The sequence below is a fragment of the Copadichromis virginalis genome, linkage group LG7, assembly GCF_057382275.1.
Source record: "Copadichromis virginalis isolate Kocher_CV1m ecotype Utaka linkage group LG7, C_Virginalis_male_GT1.1, whole genome shotgun sequence".
Lineage (NCBI taxonomy): Eukaryota > Metazoa > Chordata > Actinopteri > Cichliformes > Cichlidae > Copadichromis > Copadichromis virginalis.
Window position 1 is genome coordinate 18586513 of NC_140624.1, and position 25015 is coordinate 18611527.

Here is a 25015-nt window from a genome sequence, read left to right on the forward strand (position 1 = left end):
AATGATTGCACGGTTCATACAAAAGGATTCACATCTTGGACTTGAGAGAATGTTTTGCCCATCTCCCTGCTGTCACTGTGTATTTTAAGGCCCCCGCTGAGTCTGGACAGCCATGCCTCTGCTAAGTGTAGCAGCATTCAAGGTTCATTTCACGTCCCTGTCACGCTACTGGAGCCCCAGTACGGTATCGCGGGAGCAGCCTTCTCCCTTTCAAGTGCTGCTCTTTGTACTGCGTGTGCTGGTGGCCCTTTGCTCTGCGTGCGCCTCTGTGCATCTTAAACTGAGCATGTTTTATGTCTATCTGTGCGTACATGTGGACATATGTAGGATGTGTGCAGATTTTCAAGCACACGTATACTATGTTTACATTGTGTGTGTGTGTGTGTGTGCGTGTGTGTGTTGTTACAGGCGTGCCTGCAATCTCAAATGTGCTCGTGTCTGCTCGTGTCAACACGAGGGCCTACACTGAGTACTGTTTCAGCGAGAGCGATGCTGAAGCAAACCCATTTTCAGCCAACTGCGCTTCCCCGCTGCCCCTCTGCTGAGCGGTGATTTTCAAGCTCTTCTATAATGGCTCGCTGTAAGAAATCCAAAAAAGCAGCTCTCAGGTCCAGGCATCAGGACGGCATTACAATAGAGGGAGGGAGGGGTGCGAGAGGAAATGACATTGCTATTGCTACTCAGACCATAAATCTGTCAGAGTGGAGCCAATTTATGGTATCTTAGCTGCAAGTACGGCTGATCTTTAAAGGCAACAAAAAGAGGATGAAATAAATAGAAAAACAAGAGTTGTAAAGTGCTGCTCTGAGATCCAAAGCAAAGACGGTTTGTGAGTCATTCAACAGAGGAACTGACACTGGTGTGGGTGAGTGTTACAGCATGTTGGAGGAAGGGGTGGGGTTAGGAGAAGACAGTGGGGTAGAATCTAAAGCCTTCAATTTGCATGTGATATGCATATGGTAATATGGTAAGAAGGGCAACACAGGTGGGAAGATTTATTGTTTTTGTCAGGTTTGTTGGGAAACGCAAAACGCCTCCCTGTTGCTTCAACATAAACACTGTTAAAACCTTGAAAAGGTCAACGCAGCAGAAGATGTGAACACAAAGAAAGTGGCGCATACGTCTAACTGAGAAAGATCTGTGTAGTGAACGAAATGCTGTTTTGTTTCGAATGGGAAATGGGATTAGATGTAGAGGACACTCGAAACTAGCACCTCAGACATACACGCTGCAGAACCTCCTCAAAGCACAGGAATAACACTCCCTGTTTCACCCTCCCACCTCATAGGCGACACTGTTCTCCTAACCTTGAATGTCTTCTCCAGTAAAACGTGTAATTCCAGCACAGCAGAGAGCAGCCCTTACAGTTCTTTGAATTCTTTAAAATTTCAGTAATCACTTGCTTTGGTTTTCCACTTGTGCAGAAGAAAGAAATCTTCATTTTCTCCTCTCTGCAACCTCCCTATTCACCTCTTAATCACTCCCCCCCTCTTGCCACAAAACATCTTTCCTTGACTTTTTTCGCAGAGCACATCTCTCATTCATGAGCATTTCCATGGAGACTGGAGTATTTGTTACATCTCTCGTGTGGGCACTGCGGCACGGCAACGAATGCCTATGTTGTCTTCGCTATCACCTTAAACGACACTGCACGAAAGCGTTAAATACCTGCGCTCTTTGAAATATTATCAACGTGCAGGAGGGGGTTGGTACAAGCGCCCTTTACTCACCAGGCACTGACACTGCTGGCAGTTCTCCACCCACGTGTCCCCGCTGCCGTAGGTGAGCAGGCCGTTTTGATGCAGACACTGGCTGCTAAGTCGAGGGTCGCACTCGGGGCAGCAGAACAGGTCGGCGTTGGGATTGTCGCAGTCGCACACCATCCTGCGGCACATCACTTGGCCGGCCTGCGTGGGGAGCACAACTGAGCACTGAGCACAGGATGACGCATGGGCCAAAACAGCTGCACGCACAGACAAAGGCCTCTGCTTTGATGGGATCATTAAACATACATGTTGATGATTAATAATGTAATGAAGGCAGTCTAGCTCATGCCAAGAAAACTGTTCTGAAGCAGCAATTTATGACACGCCAGATTAAAGTGTGTACTCTATGCGTACTGATGCATAGTTTCTATTCATCAGCGTGGTGTTCTCAGTGTTTTCAGACTCCTTCCAAACTCATCAGAGTACAGGAAATAATCGGCAGCTTTGAGAAAGCGTGGTAGGAGTTTTAAGCTTTTTAGGATTTTCTAAGATTTTAAGAATTAACTATGAATTGGTTGAGAGAGAAGAAAAAAGAATTGCATGATAATTGATAATGAAAATAATCAGAACGACCCTGCAGTAGCCAGAAGGTGGTGAAAGGAACAGGTACTTCTGTTGATTGTTTCCACAGAATCTTTATATGTGCATTAATCACGGTGTTTCAAACGCATGTCTAGTATCCCGAGCCCAACAGCACCCATTCATAATAGCGTGCAAATTTTCCATCCAATCCCATTTTAATCGCCGTTTTGCCTTCTTGTTACTGTTTAATTCTAATATTTGGATATTTTTCTGTGGATATTCATACGGTTACATATTTCCCGGCTCAGGATGGATACAGACGATTGTAAAAATAGGAAGTCCGAATTAACTATAGAGCACAAAATTAAATTTGAGTATTTTAAAGGTCCCCTACATTTTGCACGACGACAGCTCGGATAGGCTTGAGTGCCCAGCCCTGAGCTGAAAAAGGAGTTAATAGAATGGATTGAAAATTGATTTCAAAGAGCATGAGTATGATTTCTTTTTTGTAACAAAACTGACAATAAAGTCTACCTTTCATTCCTTTACATTTTTTGTAAAGAATTGTCAGGAATGCATTCAATGTTGCCAGTTAACCTGGTATTTTGATATTTTTTTCTGAACATGTTTTTGAAATTGGTCCAGATGCATCGATGGGTTACACTCCACCCGTCAGCACTGCAATCAGAGCAAAACAATGAACTATTTGTGTACTGCTTGACCTCGGGCTGGATGCTCTTTGTCTTTTTTCTGGGGTTTGACTTTGGTTTCCCCTCTTCAGTTAATCGCAGCTCTCCATGTAATATCCGGCTGTGTCCACCCACTTCCAAAACAATAACATGTTTACTCCTCTGCTCACTGAACTGCTCAATACAACTAATTTTGACAGGCAGCTCTTCAATCTCTCAAATCAATTAATATGACTCATTTAATTAGGGAGCCATTTCTGCCCTGGACCTTTGTAATCAAATGAATAATTTGCTGCTTGATCATTCACTACCGACACTAATCCACTATAATCACCTTCCACTACCGCCAGACACTTGGCATTAGGTTGAGTGAAATGCTGAAATGCAAAGTATGACTGCTCTGTGACCTGATAATCATGGAGGAAAAAAATGTGTTTAAGATGATGGAATGAGTTTTCTGGACCAACTGTTCCCAGATGCCTTGTCACTTTGATGTCAGGAATCAATCAAAACAAGTACATCAAGAGCCCCGATCACTCTGATAGACCTTTAAAAAGGACTATATAGAGAGAGTAGCTCATGCGCTTTAATTAAGTTGCTCACCACTACTGCATCATCTCCATCCATCCACCCATACATACATCCTGATTTTAGGACTCTAGTCATGCAAAAAGCATCAGATCAAAATTCATTCACATTTTCATGCATTTTCAGTTAGCGTTATTGCTACATTACTAGCTAGAGAATTAGCCTAGCAGACTGCATATCTAAGACGAAAAGCACTCAGACAGCACAAACCTACGCCAAGACAACTCCCTATCTGAGCTGTATTTACTTTTAAGGGAAGAGTATTGTATTTTGTATATAAACGTTATGTAGGAGGCGACCTGTTTAGAGTATACCCTACCCCTCACCCTATGGAAGCTGGAACAGGCTCCCGCCTCCTCACGATCCTAAATTGGACAAGCGGAAAATAATTGATGAATGGATGTTTCATTTGTAAATAACTGAGCATGAATAAACTTATTATATAATATAATAAGATACGGGACATTTTATGAAGGTTGGCATTATTTGACCTTAAAGAAGTGGCCAGAGGTTCAAACTAACATGATATTTACAATCCCCATATATCATTCCCTATATGCCTATATGTTCTCAATACAAACAACGGCAGGAACAAACATAGTTGTAATAAATAGCACTAAAAAGTATTATTATTGTTTTGACCTTTAGGAGAGGAAGGAGAGGTTGGGGGTCAAATGTAAAATTGTAAGTATAATTTCTAAAATAGCTTTTTGAAATCATTACATTGACCTTGGAGACCTTGGTGGATGTAAGTTTGATCAGAATTCATTCAAATCTTTTCAAGCTATCGTGTTAACGGACAGAACGCCATGCATGCAAATGCTACCAAAAACATAACCTCCCAGACAGAGGTAATAAAGACTGAAAGTTACACGTGTGGTAAATTGTCTGATCTTCTGCCGGTAATAAATGTTTAGCTCCACACACATTATTAAATTAATATTAAGGGAAGAGTCATTTAGGAAGCTGGCAGGCCAAAAGACTAAAAAAAGAAAAAGGAGATGTGAGACTGGAACCAGGAGCCTTCTGGTTATTACTGAAATACATTTGCTTTACTGTCCTTAGCCACTGGTTACAGTCAGTGTTGGTGACTTTTAATGATCTCTTTACAAAGAAGGCCAAACTGAAATATCCTCACCTGTGGCTTGTTATATGTAAAAGCCGATCATTAATAAAGAATCAAGCTATTTCTGTACAATACTGCAAAGATTTAAAACTGTTCTGTCATTAAGAAAATAGCAAAAACTGGGAAAAATAATAAATACAATGCGTATTACGGTCAATTTTGAGCCTTTCTACCTCTGTTTTAATCTCCAACAGCTTTTTGAGACTTGTACCTCTTTCTTTAGCTGCTAAGAAATCAACAGCAATCACTGTATCATGACGAAAATCTGTAGTTGCACTTCTTGCCATCTGTTTACCATGACTGGGTGAATGCTACAATTTCCAATTTCCACAGAGGCAGTAAATGAAATGCAATTTGCTAAGACGATTTTACATTTTTAGACTTTTTGAATTTCGAAAGGTCACTCAGGAGCTAATTCGCACTTCAAAGTTGCCAAAGCTGGGTGCAAATGTTTGCTGTTGCTGGGGTGTGACAGTGCCCAAAGGTGGTCTCCCATTTGTCCTACATCAATTATCACATGTCATGTCTAATTAAAAATTAAAAAGGGAAAGAATCATTTGTTGCACTGCTGCGCTTTAGTTGTTGTTTTAATAAAATGTCACTGCTTGTTTAAAGAGAAGCACTCTGACTACAGGATAAAACAAAGTGACGCTTGCTGCTGATTGGTCCTGTGGGGAACAACATCATTCCGAAAGAAAACCAGGTTTACATTTGCTTTGTTATATTATTGTATTTCTGGTTTAAACATTTGGAAAGCAGAGTGAAAAATAACAGCGCTGAAAACGTTTCACGCCAGGATCAGCTGAACGCACATACTGTAAAAGTGTGCACGCGTCAGAGAGACAGGGGAAATCATTACTCGGCTATATACAGCCGTGGACACGTTTCCTCGTCTTTTCACTTGTCTGCCTCTTTCTGTTTCAGCGGATCCATTTACCTCTGCTTTGTTACTCTGTTCTTGGTTTGTTTGTTTCTTTGCTTTTCCTCTCAGCTTTCCTTGTCTCTGTATTCTCTGCATATGTCTCAGCCTGTTCATTACCTGGCAGGAGCACACCGAGCACCTATCGCTGTCCAGCACCCAGATTTGCCCGCTGTGCTTGACCTTGTTGTCATGGATACAGTCGCCGGTGCAGTTGTGCCCGTGGGGGCACCGACAGTCATAGCCTCCTTCCAGGTTGAAGCACACTGTGTCGTTGGCACAGGTGTTCCTTCCTGTCTTGCATTCATTAATATCTGCAGGGAATACAAAAAGCATGACATCATACATATGCTCTGTGCAGATAACAGTTTCTTCTTTCTTTTTTTTATTACAAGACCAGTAATGTTGCTTTAATAGCAGGGCGATAAGGTAAAAGCAGTTTTCCCTGTAAACGTTGATGCTCTTATATGTCGGTGAGCAGCCATGCTTTTATCTCTTTCAGGACAACAGTGCCCTGCCTCTCTGTATGTGAAAATCGCTGAATAGAGGATTTGAAATGCAATTGTAACGTGCAGCAATAGAACATTTTTCAAATCTTGCTGGGAACACGCAGTATACAGCTGTAATGTAACCCAGAAACCCACTTTTGGCAAAATTATAACTTTGCTTTGTGACGAACACACAGGCTATTTTTTTTAGGGTGGTTTTAATGCACTTTTTTCTCCCTCCTTTTCCTCTCACAACTCAAACTGACAGCTAAGATTGGGTCAACGAGTGGAGCAGCGCTAGCACTATTGTTACTGTAGATTGAGGGTTTCCGTTTTGACAGCTGACACTTTTTTCTGACAGGCTGAATCAGAGAGAATGTTTCCGAAAATGAACAGGCTGCAAAAGGAAATGTGATATTTTTAGGAAGGAAAACGCAACTCCTAACAACATATCTATGCAATCATACAGGCACACAAACGTTTCAAAAATAAAACACCGAAAAAAAACATCTCAAAAGTTAAGTGAGTTTTTCAAAGTGGATCACTTAAGATTTTTTTTCTTAAGGTTCAGATTTCAGAAGCACTATTTTCAGTGCCGGCTTTTGTAATTTGAAGCCCTCAATCCTGATACTGGGACTCAAAGAGAGGGACTTAATAATGTGATAAAAATGAGGCATAAAAAGCCTGTCAATAGAAAATGAATGGGTGTTGCCATTAATAGCGGTCTGTGGCATTCTTGCATTGCTGAAATGTATGAACTGGAATTTAATCCTCAATTAATGCAAGGACTTGAAAAAATTAAGGTCAAATATTGATAAAGTAGGTGCCTTATCCTCTTGAGCAGGCTTTACTCTAATTAAGTCAAATAACTTGAAAACTGAGTTGCTACAGTAAAGTTGGGCATTTGTGCTCTGAGATCACTCAGGTTGGATGCTGGGGTGATGGAGGGGTTGAAATAGCAGACAGATGAGAAATGCTCAACAGTCCATATCAAAATTTTTGGACCACTTGAAAAATGTCAAAAAAAAAACAAACATATTTTGCATGGTTGGATCTTAACAAGGTTCAAAGTAAGCTTCAAAATGCAACAAGAAGAAATGGGAGAGAGACAAAATGTTTTTTTGAGCATGCAATTTATTGAAAACAATGCTTTAACTGAAACAGGCTGTTTTACAGCTGATGAAAAGTTTAAGACCACATGCCTTTGAAAGGCAAAATCTGTGTAAAAATGTGGATTCATTGTCATTTTCTGTCAGGTAGTCACACTGTCATGACGTTCTGATGGCAAAGCCAAAAAAAACCATTCCATTTTTCAACATTGTCGGGTTGCTGAACTGCATATGCAGGGTCTCTTGCAGCGCGCCGTCGCTGCTGAGGTGGGACGCAGTAGTACAGTTATCTGGAATTTCTTAAATGATCCTGATCTGGGTTATGGAACAAAAAAGTCAAGTGGAAAACAAAAATAATTTCACCAGCACTGAGCCAGAGAATCCAATTGGCTGTCCACCAAGACACTGGATGATCCTCGACCCAGATTAAGGCCGTTACTAGCACCGATTGCAGCCCCATAACCATCAGACGGCATCTGAGACTGAAGGGATTCAAAAACAAAAAAGGTCTTCAAAGGCCTCGTCTGCTTGAATGCCACAGCACTGAGCGTTTGGACTTTGCAAGAGAGCACCAAACATGGGACATTGAAAGGTGGAAGAAAGTTTTATTCTCTGATGAGAAAAATGTAACCTTGTTGGTCCTCTTGATTTCCAATGTTACTGGCATGATGAGCAGATCCCACCTTAGATGTTTTTTACACGCCACGGTGGAGGGGGCGCCATAATGGTCTTTTCCCTTAAGTGGAACAATGAAGCTTCAGGAGGTGCAGGGGCGTCAAACAGCCGCTAGCTATGTCCAGATGTTGCAGAGAGCATCCCTCATGATTGAGGGCCCTCGTCTGTGTGGTAACCAGTGGGTTTATCAGCAGGACAATGCTACAGTACACAATGTTCACAGGACAAGGGACTTCTTCCAGGTCCAAAAGAGTGATTTCCCAATCACGCTTTTGAACCATCCTGTGTGTTCCCCTGATCTAAATCCAGTTGAGAAGCTTTGGGGATGGACGGCAGGGAAGTTTACAAAAATGGACATTTTGATGCCCTTCATGCGGCCGTCTTCACCACTTGGAGAAATGTTCCCACTCACCTCATGGAAACACTTGCATCAAGCATGCCACACTGAATTTTTGAAATGATCAGCAATAACGGTGGAGCTAATCATTAATGAGTTCATGTTTGGAACTTTGATTTCTGTTTTCGGGGGGGTGTACTTTTTTTAAGGAGGTGTGGCTTTAAACTTTTGATTGGGACTGTATAACTGGGATTGTTTGTTTGTTATATAACGTGAGGAGAGTGAAGTATGTTATGTATGTTTCCTGCCTGAAACAGCTTCCAGTTTTCTCTCTATGGCGTAGCGTTATGTCAATTCCAACAGGACACATTTTTGGCATTTTTTTTTTAGAATTGGATAGACTTATAAACACAATTCTTAAAAAAAACAAAACATTAAAATAAAAATTTTTAGGTCTAGTTTTGGTAAGTGTGAAATTTCTACCAACTTCTTTTAAGACTTTCAGAATTTTACACGATCATATTTATGTACTTTTTTATAAATGATCTGAATTATTCGACTTATTTTCTTTTTTTAGTGTGTGAAATGTCACAATTATGTGTTCATTTTTTTACTGTGTCGTGTGGTGTGCTAAATAAAGACGTAATTAACCTGAAACAACTTTATCGCCAATATTTGTGTTGTGTATGTGAAGGCGGGCTACTCACCTATACATGATTCCCCATTGGCGGAAAACAGGCCGTTGTCATGGTACCCATCCCGGCACTCACAGTGATACCAGCCGGGCAAGTTGACACAAGTGGATTTACTGTCGCACTCGACAAAGCCGTCCGCACACTCATCAATATCTGGAGACGGAGAGAAGATAAGAAAAGAAATGAAGAAAAAGAAAAGTCACCTCGGATTTAGTCAACATATCATGTTGGTTCAAAATAGTTTTGTACAGTGAATGAGGGTGCTCAGCTGCATTCTTGCCTGGCAGGCATTTTCAACACCGACTGATTCATAATTGATAAAACAACATGTCTAGCATATCAGTAAATCTGGTCCGAAGGCTTTATTGATCAAGCATAGTTTCACAGCCAGAGAAGGACATCTGTATCAATAAAAGATAGCAGGGAATGAATGAATCTAACATAACAAGCTTATTCTAGGAAGACAGCAGCGGGGAGCGGCTCCGCAGTATGGTGGCTTATACGCGCGAAAGATCCCCGGTTCGATCCTGAGAGGAGACACAAATCCCTTTGGGTTGTGTCAGAAAGGGCATCTGGCATAAAGAAAATCTGCCAAATCAAACACGTGGAGCTACCTTCCATGGCAACCCCCTTGTGAGTAAAGAAGCAGCTAAAAATAGTTTACTGTAGGAAGACAGAGATGTTACTAGCTTGTATCTGAAGAGGCCATAAAGCTCCTTTGCAGTCTCATCTTCTCATCAAAATATGCAGTAAAACAAATAAATTCCACAGTGCGTGCACAGTTTTCTACAACTCTGCTCGGACAAAGGAGTTTCTATAATGCCTTTGGCACAGCTTCTAACAACCTGTGGGTGGCTGTCAATAGATGGAGGTGATGTTTGTTTTCACAGAGGTCCACTTAGAAATATCCTTGACGCTGCCTCCTTCAGCTCTTCTGTTTAGCTTACACGTTCTGACTTTCTTCTTGGGTGCATTTTTCTTTTGCTTTTATCTCTTTTATTCTGTTTAATTCTCATTTTTCTCTTTCAGTCTTTCTGCCTACAGCTGGCCAACCTTCGACCCTTTCATTACGACGAGCGGCCTTGCAAGCAGCAACCAAGAACAAATCCAATACAGGTTTCAACAATGAGCCTAATACACACAGAGAGAAAGATTACTCTGATATTTTAGCTCGCATTTAATTAAACTAAGGACTGGGCCCACACGAGAGAGGAAATAAAGCCTGTTATTACGCAGTGGGGCTAAATATGTTAGGTCCAGACATGCACCGTGATTAAATGTGTCTGCATAGCCAGTGATGGCTTTTTTATGATTGTGCATGATGCATGATGCTCTGCTCTCATTATGAAAATGGCAGTGTGCCGTGTATGACCTTCTCTGCGACTGCCTGCAACAGTATCCCCCACAGAGCTACAGGCAGACGGGCTCATGGTTGAGCCCCCCCCTTCCACCGCCCAGGCAGTAATGGGATTAAGATCTATTGGCTAATGAGCCCTCAGCCTTTTAATAGAATTCTGCAGCAGATTAATCGTTGATCAAATGTCCCACAGATTAGGGTTTTATCTATTTAAAAATCACCCGCATTTGTCTGCATGAACTGCAGGTTTTCTAAAATTAAAAAAAAAAACTTTCCACATTGGTGAGGTTTAAAAAAATCTCGCTCCTACAAGCTGGCAGACTTTAAAAGTGAAACACACTTCACCAATTATATCAGTTTGGTGAGAAAGGAGCACCTTATTTCCCCCCCCCTAAGGACAGCAATGTTGGCTTTAAAGGACGCTGTTTAAATCGCGAGTCTGCAGCAAATAGCATAACCAGCCGATCTTTGAAAATGAATATGAATTCACCCCACTCCTGAAGAGAAATATCCAATGCTCTTTGTTGCCTGTGAATTCCAGGGGCGATAAAAGCGCTGGGAGGTTTTAAAGGGAGGAGCTGCGTGAGGTGGTGTTGACAGTATATGAAAAAGAAATCATGCTGAATTTGTTGGAATGATTCTCTTCTCTCCAATGCGGTTGTGTGAAGTAGTTCAAAGTACAACTGAGTAGTCAGATTCTATTTATAACAAACACCGAGGGCGAAGTCAGTCTAAAAATATGCTAATGGGTTATTTTCAGCCAGTTTCATTCAGGTGTATTTAAAACGCTCGGCTGTCTGGTTGTAACAACAACGGGTTACACCTTCAGCAAAAGGTTTGTCTTTCTTCCCCTTTTTATCTTCGCAAACCTTGTCAGCTACAATTATGGCGCAGCGCTTTTCAGCCTTCTGTCAAATCAACCTTTAAAGTGCTGCAATGTTTTAGGACAATGCAACTCATTGTTGTCGCACCTTGGATCCGACAAGGCTCGGTGTGCGAGGTGCAGCGGAGATGCGGCACGCTTGCACACACACACAAAAAGTCTTGCCTCCCCTTTTATCATCTGGAGGATCGTTGTAATTAAACCATCAACAGCGACAGTCAGACAAGGGCGCTGCCGAGGAGCGCCGTCACTACTGAATCATGGCGCTTTCGCTTTTGTTGAATCACAGAAGTGGATGGCTGTATTTTTACTTGTTAAATCATGTCGTGCTTCTTCTTCTTTTCTTTTTTTTTACCTCTCTGCACTGGAAAAATAAAACCCAGTCCAAAAAACCCCCATCACCATCACAAATAAATAAAAAAATAAAAAAATGCTTCTCTCTCCTGGAGAGGTCAAGGCAGCGGTACAGCAGTTATTTTGGACTTACCTCACTGCATGAAAGACTAGAAAAACAACACAGAAATACCTACGCAGGGGAAGAGGATGGGCCGGATGAGGAGGAGAACAAAGATAAACGCAAGAAGGTGGAGGACAGAAAGAGGAGTAGGAAGAAAAATTTGAAAGACGAGGAGATGGAGGAGGAATCGTTGAAGAGACACTGCAGTTATTCTACTCGTTATCCTGAGTGGCAGCCTGGAAACAAGGGCTCTATTAAGGCAGCTCTCAGAGGACAAAGTGAGAAACAAGAGGACCATCTTTTCTCTGCCCTCCTCCTGGGCTTGTTATGCCACTCTGCCACGAACCACCCTTCCTCCCTTTATATTCATTCTCTGCCTTCACCTGTCCGTGTGTTACCTTTTTCCGCCAGCCGCCTGTCTCAAATCTAATGCAAAAATAGAGGTGCTCTAATTGTCACCGCTGCTAATCCCTGTGGTTTTCTCCCCCTCTGAGCAGAAAAAGCCAGAGTTTAGAGATGAGTTTAGCCTACCTCTTCTCTTCATGTCTACCTTTCATTGTTTCTGCTCCTGAACACCACTTCACATCATTCTCACTGGCTATTCTGATGCATAAAAGGTGCAATTCTTTGACTTCCCCTTCCAGCTTTCCTTCCCTTCACTATTCTTCCTCCCCTGTTTTTTTTTTTCTTCCCTTCTTTGACTGACAGATAGCCCTAGGGGTTAGGATGCAATTCTGCTGCCCTGCATCACTCATTGCAAAGCCTGTCACTGCTGCCACGTGTACATCTCCCGTACAGTAACCTAATTCAAAAGGATTTCCATTTCCCTGCAAGTCCACCTGATAATCCTGATTGGCACAGGGAAGAATTATTCACACCAACAGCTCACCCTGCCATTTGTCAAGTCAAATGCCAGTGGAATATAAGTGGATTTTAAAATAGGCTGAATTTGTCATGTCAGATCAGGTTTAAAATAAAGGCTGAGAAAAGACCGGAGAGTCGATAATAATGTTTGCGGAGGCGATAACGTAAGAAATGGATTGCTGATCGCTGTTCTTTTATGTATAGTGAAGTGTAATTGAGTGATTGTCACTGATCCTCAGTCTTCATTAAGAGAAAGAGTGAACTCACATAAATCAATCGCTGTGAAACCTAAGGCAAACTTAGTTACACACTGACTTCCTGAAGATGAAACAGACACTGAAAAGCAAATCCATATCTGCAAGCACTTGAGTAGGAGAGTGGATGAGTAATCACGGCAAATTGGAAACAAGTCTGGTGAACAACTGGTAGCTGCAAGAGCATACAGAATGCAATCAGTCTGCATGCAAGTCTCCCCAACCCTTTAAAGCAGGCCTACAGCTGAGACTACAAACTGCTTTGCGATGGTTGTTTTAGTTATAAAAATAGAAGGAAAAAACCCAGAGAGGTCCTTTAATCGCAAAACGTCTGCCTGAGAGTATGGATGTGTTTGATAGATGAGCTAACAAGAGCATTGAGACACAAAATAAACATGTGCTGGAAACTTCTAATTTGAAGCTTATAATACCAGAAGTCATGCTAGAAGGGACTTTTGAATCTGCAATGACAGTATTTATTTGTATTAACAATTAAAAGTCAACCCATGTACATGACTGGTTCACTGTATCGCAGACAGGACTTTAAAAAAAGAAGGAACATAACCTTCACAAGTTGTAATTGTCCACATTTTCTGCTATAAAGGTTAAGGCACTGAAGAACTGAAAACTGTCAATATGCAAAGTTTCAACATAAATAAAATTAAAAATGTCCATCAAGATAAGTGCAGCAATTTATAATTACCTCAAACTAACCATTAAGGCCAGCACAGTAATTTCAGTACTTTAAAACAGCGGTCCCCAACCTTTTTTGCGCCACGGACCAGTTTATGCCCGACAATATTTTCACGGACCGGCCTTTAAGGTGTCGCGGATAAATACAACAAAATAAAACTAGTACCGGTACCGAAAAAAAGAAAATTTATTCATAACACAGGTGAAAAGACCCAGGAAAACCGAGTAAACGATAAAAGCGATAACAAAATAACGCTGAAAACCGATAAAACCCTGAAAACCATAAATTTCACACCTGAGCCTCAACTCTCGCGGCCCGGTACCAAACGACTCACGGACCGGTACCGGTCCGAGGCCCGGGGGTTGGGGACCGCTGCTTTAAAAATTGCACAAAGTACTGCTGCTCTCTCATTTTACAACAAACAGGACACAGTCATTTTTTTATTTTATTTTTTCTTGTTCAGTGGTCAAAGCGGCCAGAGGCTCGGTGTGCCCCAGCTTGTGATTGACATTTGCAGGTTGTAGATCCAGGCCAAAAGAGAAGGCCGATTAAAGAGTTTACATTTACATGTAGTGTAAGTTATCACATGGTATTGTACATGTACTGTATTTAATAAAACTGCCATGTGTCTGCACGCCTTTCAGCACTTCAAGATTAGCATGCTGTGGTGGATAGACAGCAAATGGTGCACAGTAAAATGTTCTTCTTCACAGAAATGCATGCATGTCTGCATAAAAATGCTTCTTACAATACTATGACTCAAAGTTTGAGTCAAAGGAAATTTGAATGAATTGAACCGGTCATACTGAAAGGCAAATATTTGAGCTTTAATACTAATAACATAAAAAATGCAATGTGTAGAGTGGAATGTGCAATTTCCCATGATGATGACGAACCCACAGATCGATTGACGATTGCTATTAGATTAGTGGAATATTTAAGAAGCTTTAATCCAGTTGTTCTGGCTTTAAGGTTTGTTTTATTCTCACTGTTAAAGTAAGTTTTTTCACCTAATGCAATGTAGCTGTGTTCAGTGAAAATCAGTGTAAATCTTACTGATTTCATGCCAGACTGATATAAACACCAAAAGGATGCTTACATTGCTCCACATATGCGTTTTTCAAAATAATGACTATTTCTTCCTCTCTCAAAGGAGAGCACAAAACATATCATTTACAGATCTAGTGTATACTAGCCTGCAGAGTAAAAGCAAGCATTTTAATTTAAATGTACTCTAGCTGTTCTGTGGCCAGTGCAGATCGCTGCATTGCAGCAGGTACAGTGGTCGCCTATCCCTGTGAGATGTGTAATTTAGGTAGAAGCAGCAGGTTGCGCGCAGCTAAACGACAACTCCGGCCATTAGCGAGGCCTAATTAAGACACACTAATTACAGGTGATGGAGAGAGTGCTTTGAAAGGCCGACGCTAAATAAATAATGAATACATAATCACTGTGCTTAAACAAGCCGCTTGAGCGGGCCCCGAGGCCTTGTGGGTAAATTGTGGAGGGAAGGAGGGAGCGTTGCAGTGATGCATCATGGGAGCTGTCAGAGATGCATCACGGGAGCTGTCAAGAGGGTGGAAAAAAAATGAATGTGGTTTTAGATATTCATTAGTGGTGGGTGGGAGGTGCCTAGGGAAGCTTTCAAAGATGCAGGCTATTGTAGGGACACACACCGTTGCTCTCGCTGTTTCAAATTATAACAATCAGCAGCTCCAATAACTGTTGGCAGTGTTATAAAATTTACCCTGGAGTGGTCCGCTTTCATACACATGCAACCCATCTCTCTGTATATAATAATAAAACACTTAGTGCTGGCCCTATCATCTGAATGTGTTTTTATTTGATATTTATCTTCCGGCCTGCGTGACTGGGGTTGTCGGATATCTGGTTTATCTGCCGTTTAGTCCGTCTTTCAAGCCGCTCTTCTTTTTTCTCTGTCTAATCTGTCATGTTGTCTAAAACTCTGACAACCCTCCTCAAGTTCAACATCAATGTAAATGAGGTCTGAGGGAACAAATTGTTTGTCTGGCCCCGTTCTGCTCTCTGTCCCAGTCAATATGCCAGCATGACTTCAGCACTCTCTCACTGCCTTCAAGGTTTCCTCATGAACTCACTGGCCATCCCCGCGTCTCCTCCTATCCTCCTCCTCTTCTTCACTGCTCCCCCCCACCCGCCCCTTCCATTTTTTATACCCTGTTATAATTCCCTTCCTTTATTCTCCAACTTTTTGTCTCTTCTATTCTACTCTTATGCCCTCGTATCTGCTATCACCCACTAATTAAATATCATTTCTTCCCCACTCAACTATTCACCCATTGCCTCCTCAAACAAATGATTTCCTCACTTCCCATCCTTCTTCTTTTCCCTTTTCTCACAACAGGAAGAAATATTTGAGCAAAGGTTGCTAAAACTCGTAGAATATTTCTTTGGTAAAGCAAACAATTTAGCAACACTGATGAAAAGACACATTCTCTTTAGATTAAGTCTCTTCATGAGAACAAGACTTTGAAGGAAGACGTGTGCTGCCAAATGATTGTAACTTTAGTAACCAAGTGTGGGGTTTTTTTCTTTCAATAAAACATCATTTTACAGTGTAGGTGTGCTGCACCAGCACTCCTTGATCGTGCTCTTGAACATTAGCCTCCAGGAGTGTGTAGGAGTGACAAATCTAAATTGTATCATTAACACCAAACATAAAAATCTTTTATCTCTTTCTCCTTGTCCTCAAAGAACTTTGTCGATGCTAAAATAGCCTCTGCATAATTTGGACCTGCTGATTAAAACTGCTCACAAGGATTCGAGACTGCAGATGAATTGAGAGATGAAAGGCAGAGGTGTCCATCCCGAGCATCTGATCAAATGCTGCTCTCCCTTCAGCATCCCACAGTGTCCTTTTGAGAAACTAGCAAGAGGCCAGCCGAGGACAGCAGAGATGGCCATTAATTACAGATCTGACAGAACAGTGACAGAAAATTTTAACTGGTGGCCAAGCATCCTAATAGGCTTAGAGAGGCTTGAAAGGAAAAGCTAATGAGCTGAAAATAAAGGAAATGCAGACACAACCTCCCCATTCATCTTGTAGGAACAGGTCGGCAAACACAAATCTAAAACCTAAACAAGGAGTGGATTTCCATTATTATTTCATAGAGGTATTGCAGGTCCTTGGTTAGCTAAAAGATTATCAGAGCTACGATATTTATAAAGGCCTTACAAAATCTTCTTACATGTACGAGGTGCTTTCCTAAAGGTTTCATATCTAGAGATGCTTTAGGATGCATAGATTAATAGTTCCTCCTGCCCACTTATCTTAATAAGGCTAAGTACCTTTAGATGGGACTGGATAGAGAAAAAAAATTAATTATACAAATGAAAATAATTTCTTTCACTTTCTTTTTACAGGGAATTACTGGATTTGAATCACATGGCCATGAGCAGGTATCATCATATCTACCAATTTACTAGTTATGCAAAGGCATCCAATTTAATTTACTTTATTCATACAAAACAGTGGTTATGGGATTTTATATTGCAAGGTAAATATGAAGCCATATTTTACTGAAACATATCAAATATTTAGAAAATGTACAATTTTAAGAAATGAGTAAATCATACTAAAAAGAAAGAGCTAGAAGAACATTATCCAACTATCGAGGCTAATTGGCAACACGTCAGTAACAATATTTGGTATAAAAACAGAGGAGGCAGAATTTCTCAGAAGTAAATATGAAACAACTGAAAGGCTTTATTTAAGGTAATAATATCCTTTAGCGGTCTAAAATGATGCGTCACGATGATTTCTTTACTTCTGACATCTATCTATCTATCTATCTATCTATTAGGGGTTCGGTTCGGTTCGATACTTTGGTGTCACGGTTCGATATTTTTTCGATACAAAAAAAAGATGTTCATGCCTTTTTAATTTGTCATTTATTAAAATTATAAATATATATTTTAACACAAAAGTACAGTTTTTAAATTTAACCCTAACCCTTGTGCGTGTTGTTTTTTAGCTCGTCATATTGCAGCCACAGAAATTCTTTTGTCCATGAAACCATAAAGTTGCACTTTCTTTTTGCCTTATAGTCTGATTTGTCATAACTTCTCCGTTTTGTGGTAAGCTTTTCTTTGGCTGTCACTTCTTCACCCTGACCTGTCTTATTTGGCTCAGCAGAACTAAAATATATATCTGTCTGTGAAGGTTCTCAATCATCCAGGTCATCGTAGTGAAATATATATCCTGCCGCACTCACATAAGCTCAGCGATTCTCTGCGCGATCAACCTCTCACATGTTTAAGCTTGCTGCGGGAGATTTCACTTGTCATGTTTGCATAGTAAGCTAACAATTAATAAGACGATATCAGAGGAATTGGTGCACAAATTATCATCACTCACAGATCAGTGCTGTCGCTCTCTATACACAGTTTGTGCCATTGCAAAGTGAAAGCAAAAAAACAAGCGCAAATTCAAACACGATTTCAATATGTCACATATTGACAGTGGCTCACCCAATGACATAATTACCCAGCTACATTTCTGAAAGAATGCAAAAGCATTGACATATATTTTTTCTTCCTACAATAGCCCGACAGGCAGTTGAGAGACAGCCCCGGGACGTCGGGCTAGCGATATTGCGAGCCCTGTATCTGATTGAGGAATCACTCATCTTTGGAAAAGAGAGTTTATTACAGAGAAATGTCTCTTTCCAAAATAAAAGCTATACTATCCGTTTCTTCTGGGCTATATTCTCAGCAGCATATTAAACATATCAGGTCTCCATAAGGAGAATCCTGTGCTAACAGCTGTCTAAATGACTCGGCTAAAGTTTGTAGCATGCATGCTTGTTGTTTTTGTCTTTGCACTAGGATGATGTCGGTGTAAATGTGCAGTCATATTCGTTGTGTTCCCACTAGTGCTTTCAGGTTAATCTCGTTGAAATAACCTTAACGCCACAACACGGCAAATCTCCGTTAACGAGCTACCCTATACAGAGGGGCTAGACGGCCAACACGTTAACGAGCTAACTGCGCTAACACACTAGCTCCCACCCATGTAATTGAGCATTGCATGGCACATCCAACATACTGTTTTACTTTAGTCCATGACTCGCTTACCTTCAGGGTCATACGTCACATGAAAACCAAAATAATTCCAAACGCCAGATCTGAATGAGGGTGGGGGAGGTCCACTTCTGTCTCGCTAGCTTGCCCTGCGCTCTTCCTTCTGACCATGCTGTCTGTGTTGAGTGCTCAGTGAATCTGCGTTCGACTACTCCGCCTAGGCTGCACTCTCGAGCCTAGGCGGAGTAGTCAAATGCAGATTCACTGAGCGCTCAACACAGACAGCATCGTCAGAAGGAAAGTTGATCAAATAAATTACAAATTTTGTATTGTTCTTTTTTTTTCTCCCCTTTGGTTTTCTTTCTTTCTCTCCCCCTCTTTCTTTCATTCTTTCCCCCTGTCCTACCCCACAGTCATGTCTGTCCCGTTTGCAACTGAAAATAAAATAAATTCATAATTATAATAAAGGTCAATCAAATGGACCAATATGATGATCCACTTAAAATAAATCCTCTTGGCATCTTTCTTGGCCTCAAGACAACAATTCTGATGGCTATAGATCCAAACGGGACACAAAAAAAAAAAAAAATTGAAAAAAAAAATTGAAAAAAAAAATTGAAAAAAATTGTATTGTTCGATACATATGCGTACCGAACCGAAAGCACTGTATCGAACGGTTCAATATCGATACGAATATCGTTGCACCCCTACTATCTATCTATCTATCTATCTATCTATCTATCTATCTATCTATCTATCTATCTATCTATCTATCTATCCATCCATCTACCTGTGTGTGTGTGTGTACATAACTTATATTTCATCTTCAACCTTGAAAAGCAAGTTGTTGCCAATGCCCAAATAGACCTGTTTTCAATATTACATTAATCTCATCAGAAATGCCACTTTCTTTCCTTTTTTATATTGCTCTTTTTTTCATTTTACTGCACTATTCTACCTATGTTGTGTTTTTTTTTTAATAATTCACATAAATTGAAGCTCCAATCTGGCTTAAGTGCAACATCAAGCAGCCAATTTACTAAAGTAGACTGGGTTTACTTTCTTACACTTTCACCTAGCAACATAGATTATATAAGATGCTGAAAGCTTGAAGCTCTGATAACTTCAAGTTAAGCTACATTTTATGATGCTTTCAGTGCCTCTGAGTTCTTTCTTTTTTTTCTTTATTCATTTACTTTTTTGATGTATGCATTTATGCTTGTTTACAGCAGGATGCATTATGGTTTTCATAAAAGTATTAAACTGTACCACATAGCACAGCCAGCCAGATTTAAGAAGATGTGTATACTTGTTTGATTTTGAGTGGGGTATTAAGAAAAGTGTGTTAAGAATTAACCACCGTTCATAAGATAAAAACACTTTTAGACGATTATATCGACGATGGTCTAAGAAATATGTTTTCGTTTGGTGAGCAAACGACTAGTGTGCTATACTACATCACACACATAAGCAATAAGAATACAAAGCACTGAAAAAGATGACCTCGACATTCTTTAATACGATTTGTTTCACTTCTGTAGGTAAAAAACATCTTAGCAAAGTACTGAAAAAACAAGCAGATTCATTACGGAAAAATAAACATAATATTTCTGCATGTGCGCGTCTCTCCCAAGCCATACAACATATACAGCTCCAGCCTGGGGCTACCATGTTGACTATGCGGCATGTTCAGGGCACATATTACATGGCTGGCCCCGCGTACATTTATATCCATGACTGAAGTGAATGCGCCCAGCCACAGCTGTACCCTGCATAATTCATGATGTGTCAGAGTTCTCCACTAGCTGGTGTCTGTCTGTCAGCACTGCGTGTCCCCTGTCCCTCCCCATCTATTCCCCCTGAATGGCAATGACAAGGCAGCGAGTGCACTGCACACAATTACAAGAACGCATGAGCAAAAATAGACAACAACACATTCACATGCATACACAGACGCGGAATATTCGACTTATGCATACCACAAAACACTGAAACCTGAAATAAGGGGGCCAGCTGACAATTTGCAAACTGTTGGCATCCTCTCATACGTTAATGCATGCTTATAGGTGTGCGTGTGGATCTTGAAGTTTGGTGTCTTATGACAGGCCGTCAGTCTGCCGCTGCAGCAGCAGAAGCGGTGGAGTCCCTGGGGAGACCTCTAAAAGCTCACAGGGTTCTTGTGAGGGGGGGTGAGGAGCCCAGACTTAGTGAAAGCTTTTCCATGTTCATTCACCAGCTCTGCCTCTCCTCCTCCGGCAGCCCTAACTCTAGCAGCCTCATTCCGCATCCAAATGCAGAGAAAACTTGCTAACCCCTACCCTCTAACCACCCATCTATCCCCTCGCTTCATCCATTCCATCTCTGCATCAGTCAGTTTTCCCCAACATGTCTGTATCTTCCTTTCCACTTCACCTCCTCTCATCCCCCTCCTGCCCACAACCTCTCTTCTCTTTCCCTCCTTGAATGTTGCATCTGTCACTCTCCCCGTACATCTCCATCTCTTCCTCCCAAACCCAGTTTCCCCTCTCCCTCCTCCTACCCATCCCTTCTCCACCTCCTTACCACCAGTAGAGCAGAATATCCAACAGTACATTAACCCCCATACATCTCTGTGAGCTTCTGCAGCAGACGCGTCCGTCACTGGGAGTTCCTGTCACGCTGAGGAGACAGTAAGAAAGACCTTTGTCTTTTCACTCTGAATGACTGGTGGAGTCACTAAACAATGCCAGAGGCTTTCACCCTGTAGAATAGGGCCCTGATGGTGGTCCCAGATGGAAAAAAACAAAACATCAATATGGTAGCTGTCACAAGGCTGGCTTGGATAAGACTGAGAGGGAGTCAGATCGTGGGAGGGAGGCGTGCAAACGACAGCAGCGGCATCTGTGGTGACAAAAAAAAAATCCCACTGCCTGAGGCTTGAGGAGCATGATTGGGTGTACATGTGAGATCCCGTTTGTTTGAACCTCAGATTCTAATCAGACGCAACAAGGAGGAGATTGATCCCTGAGCTACCAGTCATTCAGCCCCAGTGGCCTCATCATTAAGAAGAACTGTTTTCTCTTTTCAGAGAAAACATTGCAGAGAAAACAAAAAATGGAAGGTTTAAACATTTTAAACCATTTAAACATTTTGGGAATGACACATGCTGTATTTGCTCATTCCCAGGTTTAAAATAAGAAGATTAAGTTCATTCCTTTATGTTCTTTAAATATAAATCATAAGTGAACGACCACTTTAGCTTAGCACAAAGGAAGCAAACAAAGGGAAACAGGTAGACCAGCTTTAAAACAAAAGCACATAAAAAGGAAGAAAAAAAATTCTCATCATATCTTTTTCATTTGGTATTAAAAATCTTTTGGGATGTCTATTTTCTATCATGACATTGTGTTTCTTCCTTGTATACTGAGCCGATGTAATGCAGGATCAAGTCGCTAGCATGAAAAGTCTCAAGTGTGATTGAGTAACCCAGAAAATAATAGCACAGTATGGGAAGAAGAAAGTTGTGCTACAACAAAGGAGTGTCCTCTATTTATGTCTTGGTCTCCGTTTTTACAATATGCAGTAAAATGTGCAATATGCTCCATATTTTTTTTACATTTTGGCTAGTTTTCTGGGGGGTTTTGTAAGATATGGGAGAATGAATAAAGGCAAATAGAAGAGGAGACAAGGAGCAAGGAGAGAAAGTGGGGATCTAAAACACTAAAGAAAGTAATGAAATGTGTGATTGCTTGGAACGTGCAATTACTAAGGGACGAGGTTCTCAGCACCTTCTCTGCTGCAAAATGAGGAAAAGCATAAGGCATTATGGCTGGCTAGGTGTGTTAACACAAGTTCTCTCACTCTCTTTCTCACTCTCAAACACACACACACACACGCACATACAAACACACACACACACTCCTTCCTCAGCATCTCGGGAAATTCATTTACTTTAAGACGGGCAGTAAAAAGGGCGCCTCGTAAAAAAAGGTCCTTTATGTGCAATCAATACCTGAACCAATGAGAAAGCAAAGGGGCTCAGCTTGCCTCATTCAAACACGAGCACGCACAGTGAGAGAGCTGTCATGGCTTTCTATTGCTTTGGCTACATGTCTCCTGAAGGACACTCCATGAAAGGTTGAAATGGGTTATGAGAAAGGTGCTGCTGCTGTAGATTAGACATATAATGCATCAAATACAAGTACAAGAAATACAGTGTTTCTTGGTTACCTTAAATCAGCAACACTGTAGGGAAAAACACACATAGAAAGCCCTGAGTCTTATCACAATGTTTCACATATCTCAATGGCTGCTAGCTGACTTAACACTCAGTTCATCTATTATGTCCTATTTGATATGGTGCATCAGGAGTTTGCACAGCTGTAATGTCCATGTAGCATAAAGCCTATGAGGAGAATGCCATGCTGATTAATATGGGCTGTGACATGTATGGGCTAACGCCTATTATTGTTGCAGCTGCAGTTCAAATCCTCCACTGGGCCACTTGGGAGAGGCACAAGCTCATCGCTCACCACGGAGGCCCGACCCACACAGTCAGACTCGTTCACGGACATGCACACCGCCACAAACACATTCAAATGCACACGAGGGCAGTTAATATAGCTTAGTGAGAACACTGCAAAAAAAAAAAGCATTTACAGTACAGTCTCCCATTTTCCTTCCTTCGTTTAGTCTTATTCTCAAGAGTGTAAAACACCTCCTCGCCCTGCAACATGTTCTTTCTTACACATTCAATCAAAAGTTCCTTTTTTTTGGTTTGTTTGTTTTATGGGGGGAAAAAATGTAAGAGCGTAACGAAAACAAATGTTTACCTGTTTCACATCTCTTCCCAGTAAATCCTTGCTGGCAAACACAGTTGTTAGGTGAAACGCAGGTTCCCCCATTCTGGCACAATCCGTCACACATTGCTGGAGATACACCAAAGGAGAGGAGCCATTACTCACTAAGATTAACGAGCATTAACTATGTAATTAGACCAGCAGCAGCATATGTATTTGCATACAGAATAAGAGCTAATTTGGTGATGTGATTCATTATAGGCTTGCACAATATTATTTTGCGTGATTAATGCATCTCACCAAGGTTAATTCAAAAATGTTCATTATCCGTGGGTAGGCTGTTAGTTAATGTGTCCCCAAAACACAGAGAAGTCACTGAAGTTGACACAAATGGAAATGGAAATAAATGTAATATATGCAAAAATCATACCATGCTTCCTCAGAATAAAGAGTGAAAAGTACTGAAAGCAAATGAAAACCTGTTTAGTAAGACGTGTAAAAGCAGTGCTTAAAAAGAGCACTCCAAAAATGAAGAATTGCACTTTCATTAAGTTGGGGGATACAAAAAAACACCAAAAGACAGATGCAAGAGTCTGTCTAAACTATAATAAATTATTATAGCACAGTTTTGGGTGAAGGGTTCCAGCTTCTATCATGTGTTTGTATGTGCATGTTTGTGTAGTGTACCTAGTGCTCATCATGACCAAGCAAAGTTATCTTAATGTGCAGCTCCACCATAAATAGATTTCTACTCAAGAAATAGATTAACCAGCTGAGGTCAGGTCAAGTTTCTAGAAAGCACAGAGATCACATATAGAACTGCAAACATGACAGAGGCACTCATTAAATCTGGGTCACAGAGGGCTTTTCAGTGGGTGGTGGAGAGAGTAGAATCACCATCATATACTTTATGATATGATATGCTTAACAGAACAATGGCTAAAACTAATGATCTTTGACAGAAATTTGATGATGAAGATGGTAGCAATGTTTATTTTATATCATTAATTTACCTGTTCATAACTTTTGTTTGAATGGTTTTGTACAAAAGACTGTATTATTGTAGGGTCTTTAAATTGCAATAGAATGTGCCTTGAGGTTACTGTTGCTGGATTCGCAAATTGTGTAATCACATGTACTGCACAGATGTAATATAGCCTTCTCTATGAGGAGGCAAAAACTCAGAAGCTCAAAATCCATAGAGCTATATGCCTGAGGAATATTCTCACATAAATACCCTGCATTCAGCCCTAATATGACCTTGAGGCCATCAGAAGAGAACATTGTGCAAGAAGGATGCACATTCAAAGCATGAAAGTAAACCAAAGACTTTGCAGATGCCAGAGTGAGAAGCAATGCAGTCTTACATGAAAGAAATGTCATATCTACAGACTGGATGAGTTCAAAAGTTGGGGGGCGACAAAAGGTGTCCGGCACCAAAGTCAACCTAATCACATGGGTCTCAGCTGACAGACTCTTTCAAAAAAAACCAAAAAAAACCACACATGGCAAGATGATGTGCACCTGGCATCACCACATCAAAGCCAATATAACAAGCAGGTATACCTGCCAAATAAATCTTAATTTTAGAAAAGGGAAGACTCTCTGGTGATTCCAGCCCTTTGGATCGTCGACGCTTGGGGGCAGACCTTTAGCTATCAAATCTGACCTCTCAACAGGTAAGCATGCATATGTCACAGTTCTGGGTGTGAGTGAATCACCAGGGGGTATATGTTTGCAGGTGGGGCTCTGC

At 41.0% G+C, this 25015-nt stretch overlaps 1 protein-coding gene across 1 annotated transcript in view; it reads right to left on the minus strand.

Annotated features, from left to right (window-relative positions):
- nell2a (neural EGFL like 2a) overlaps positions 1-25015 on the minus strand; it is an 87235-nt gene that overhangs the window by 4247 nt on the left and 57973 nt on the right. The window contains exons 15-18 of the mRNA XM_085462335.1: positions 23296-23391; positions 8927-9067; positions 5731-5924; positions 1731-1907 (exon numbers count right to left, since the gene is read on the minus strand). Coding sequence (XP_085318461.1) covers positions 1731-1907; positions 5731-5924; positions 8927-9067; positions 23296-23391 — 608 coding nt within the window. The remainder of the gene's footprint in view (positions 1-1730; positions 1908-5730; positions 5925-8926; positions 9068-23295; positions 23392-25015) is intronic.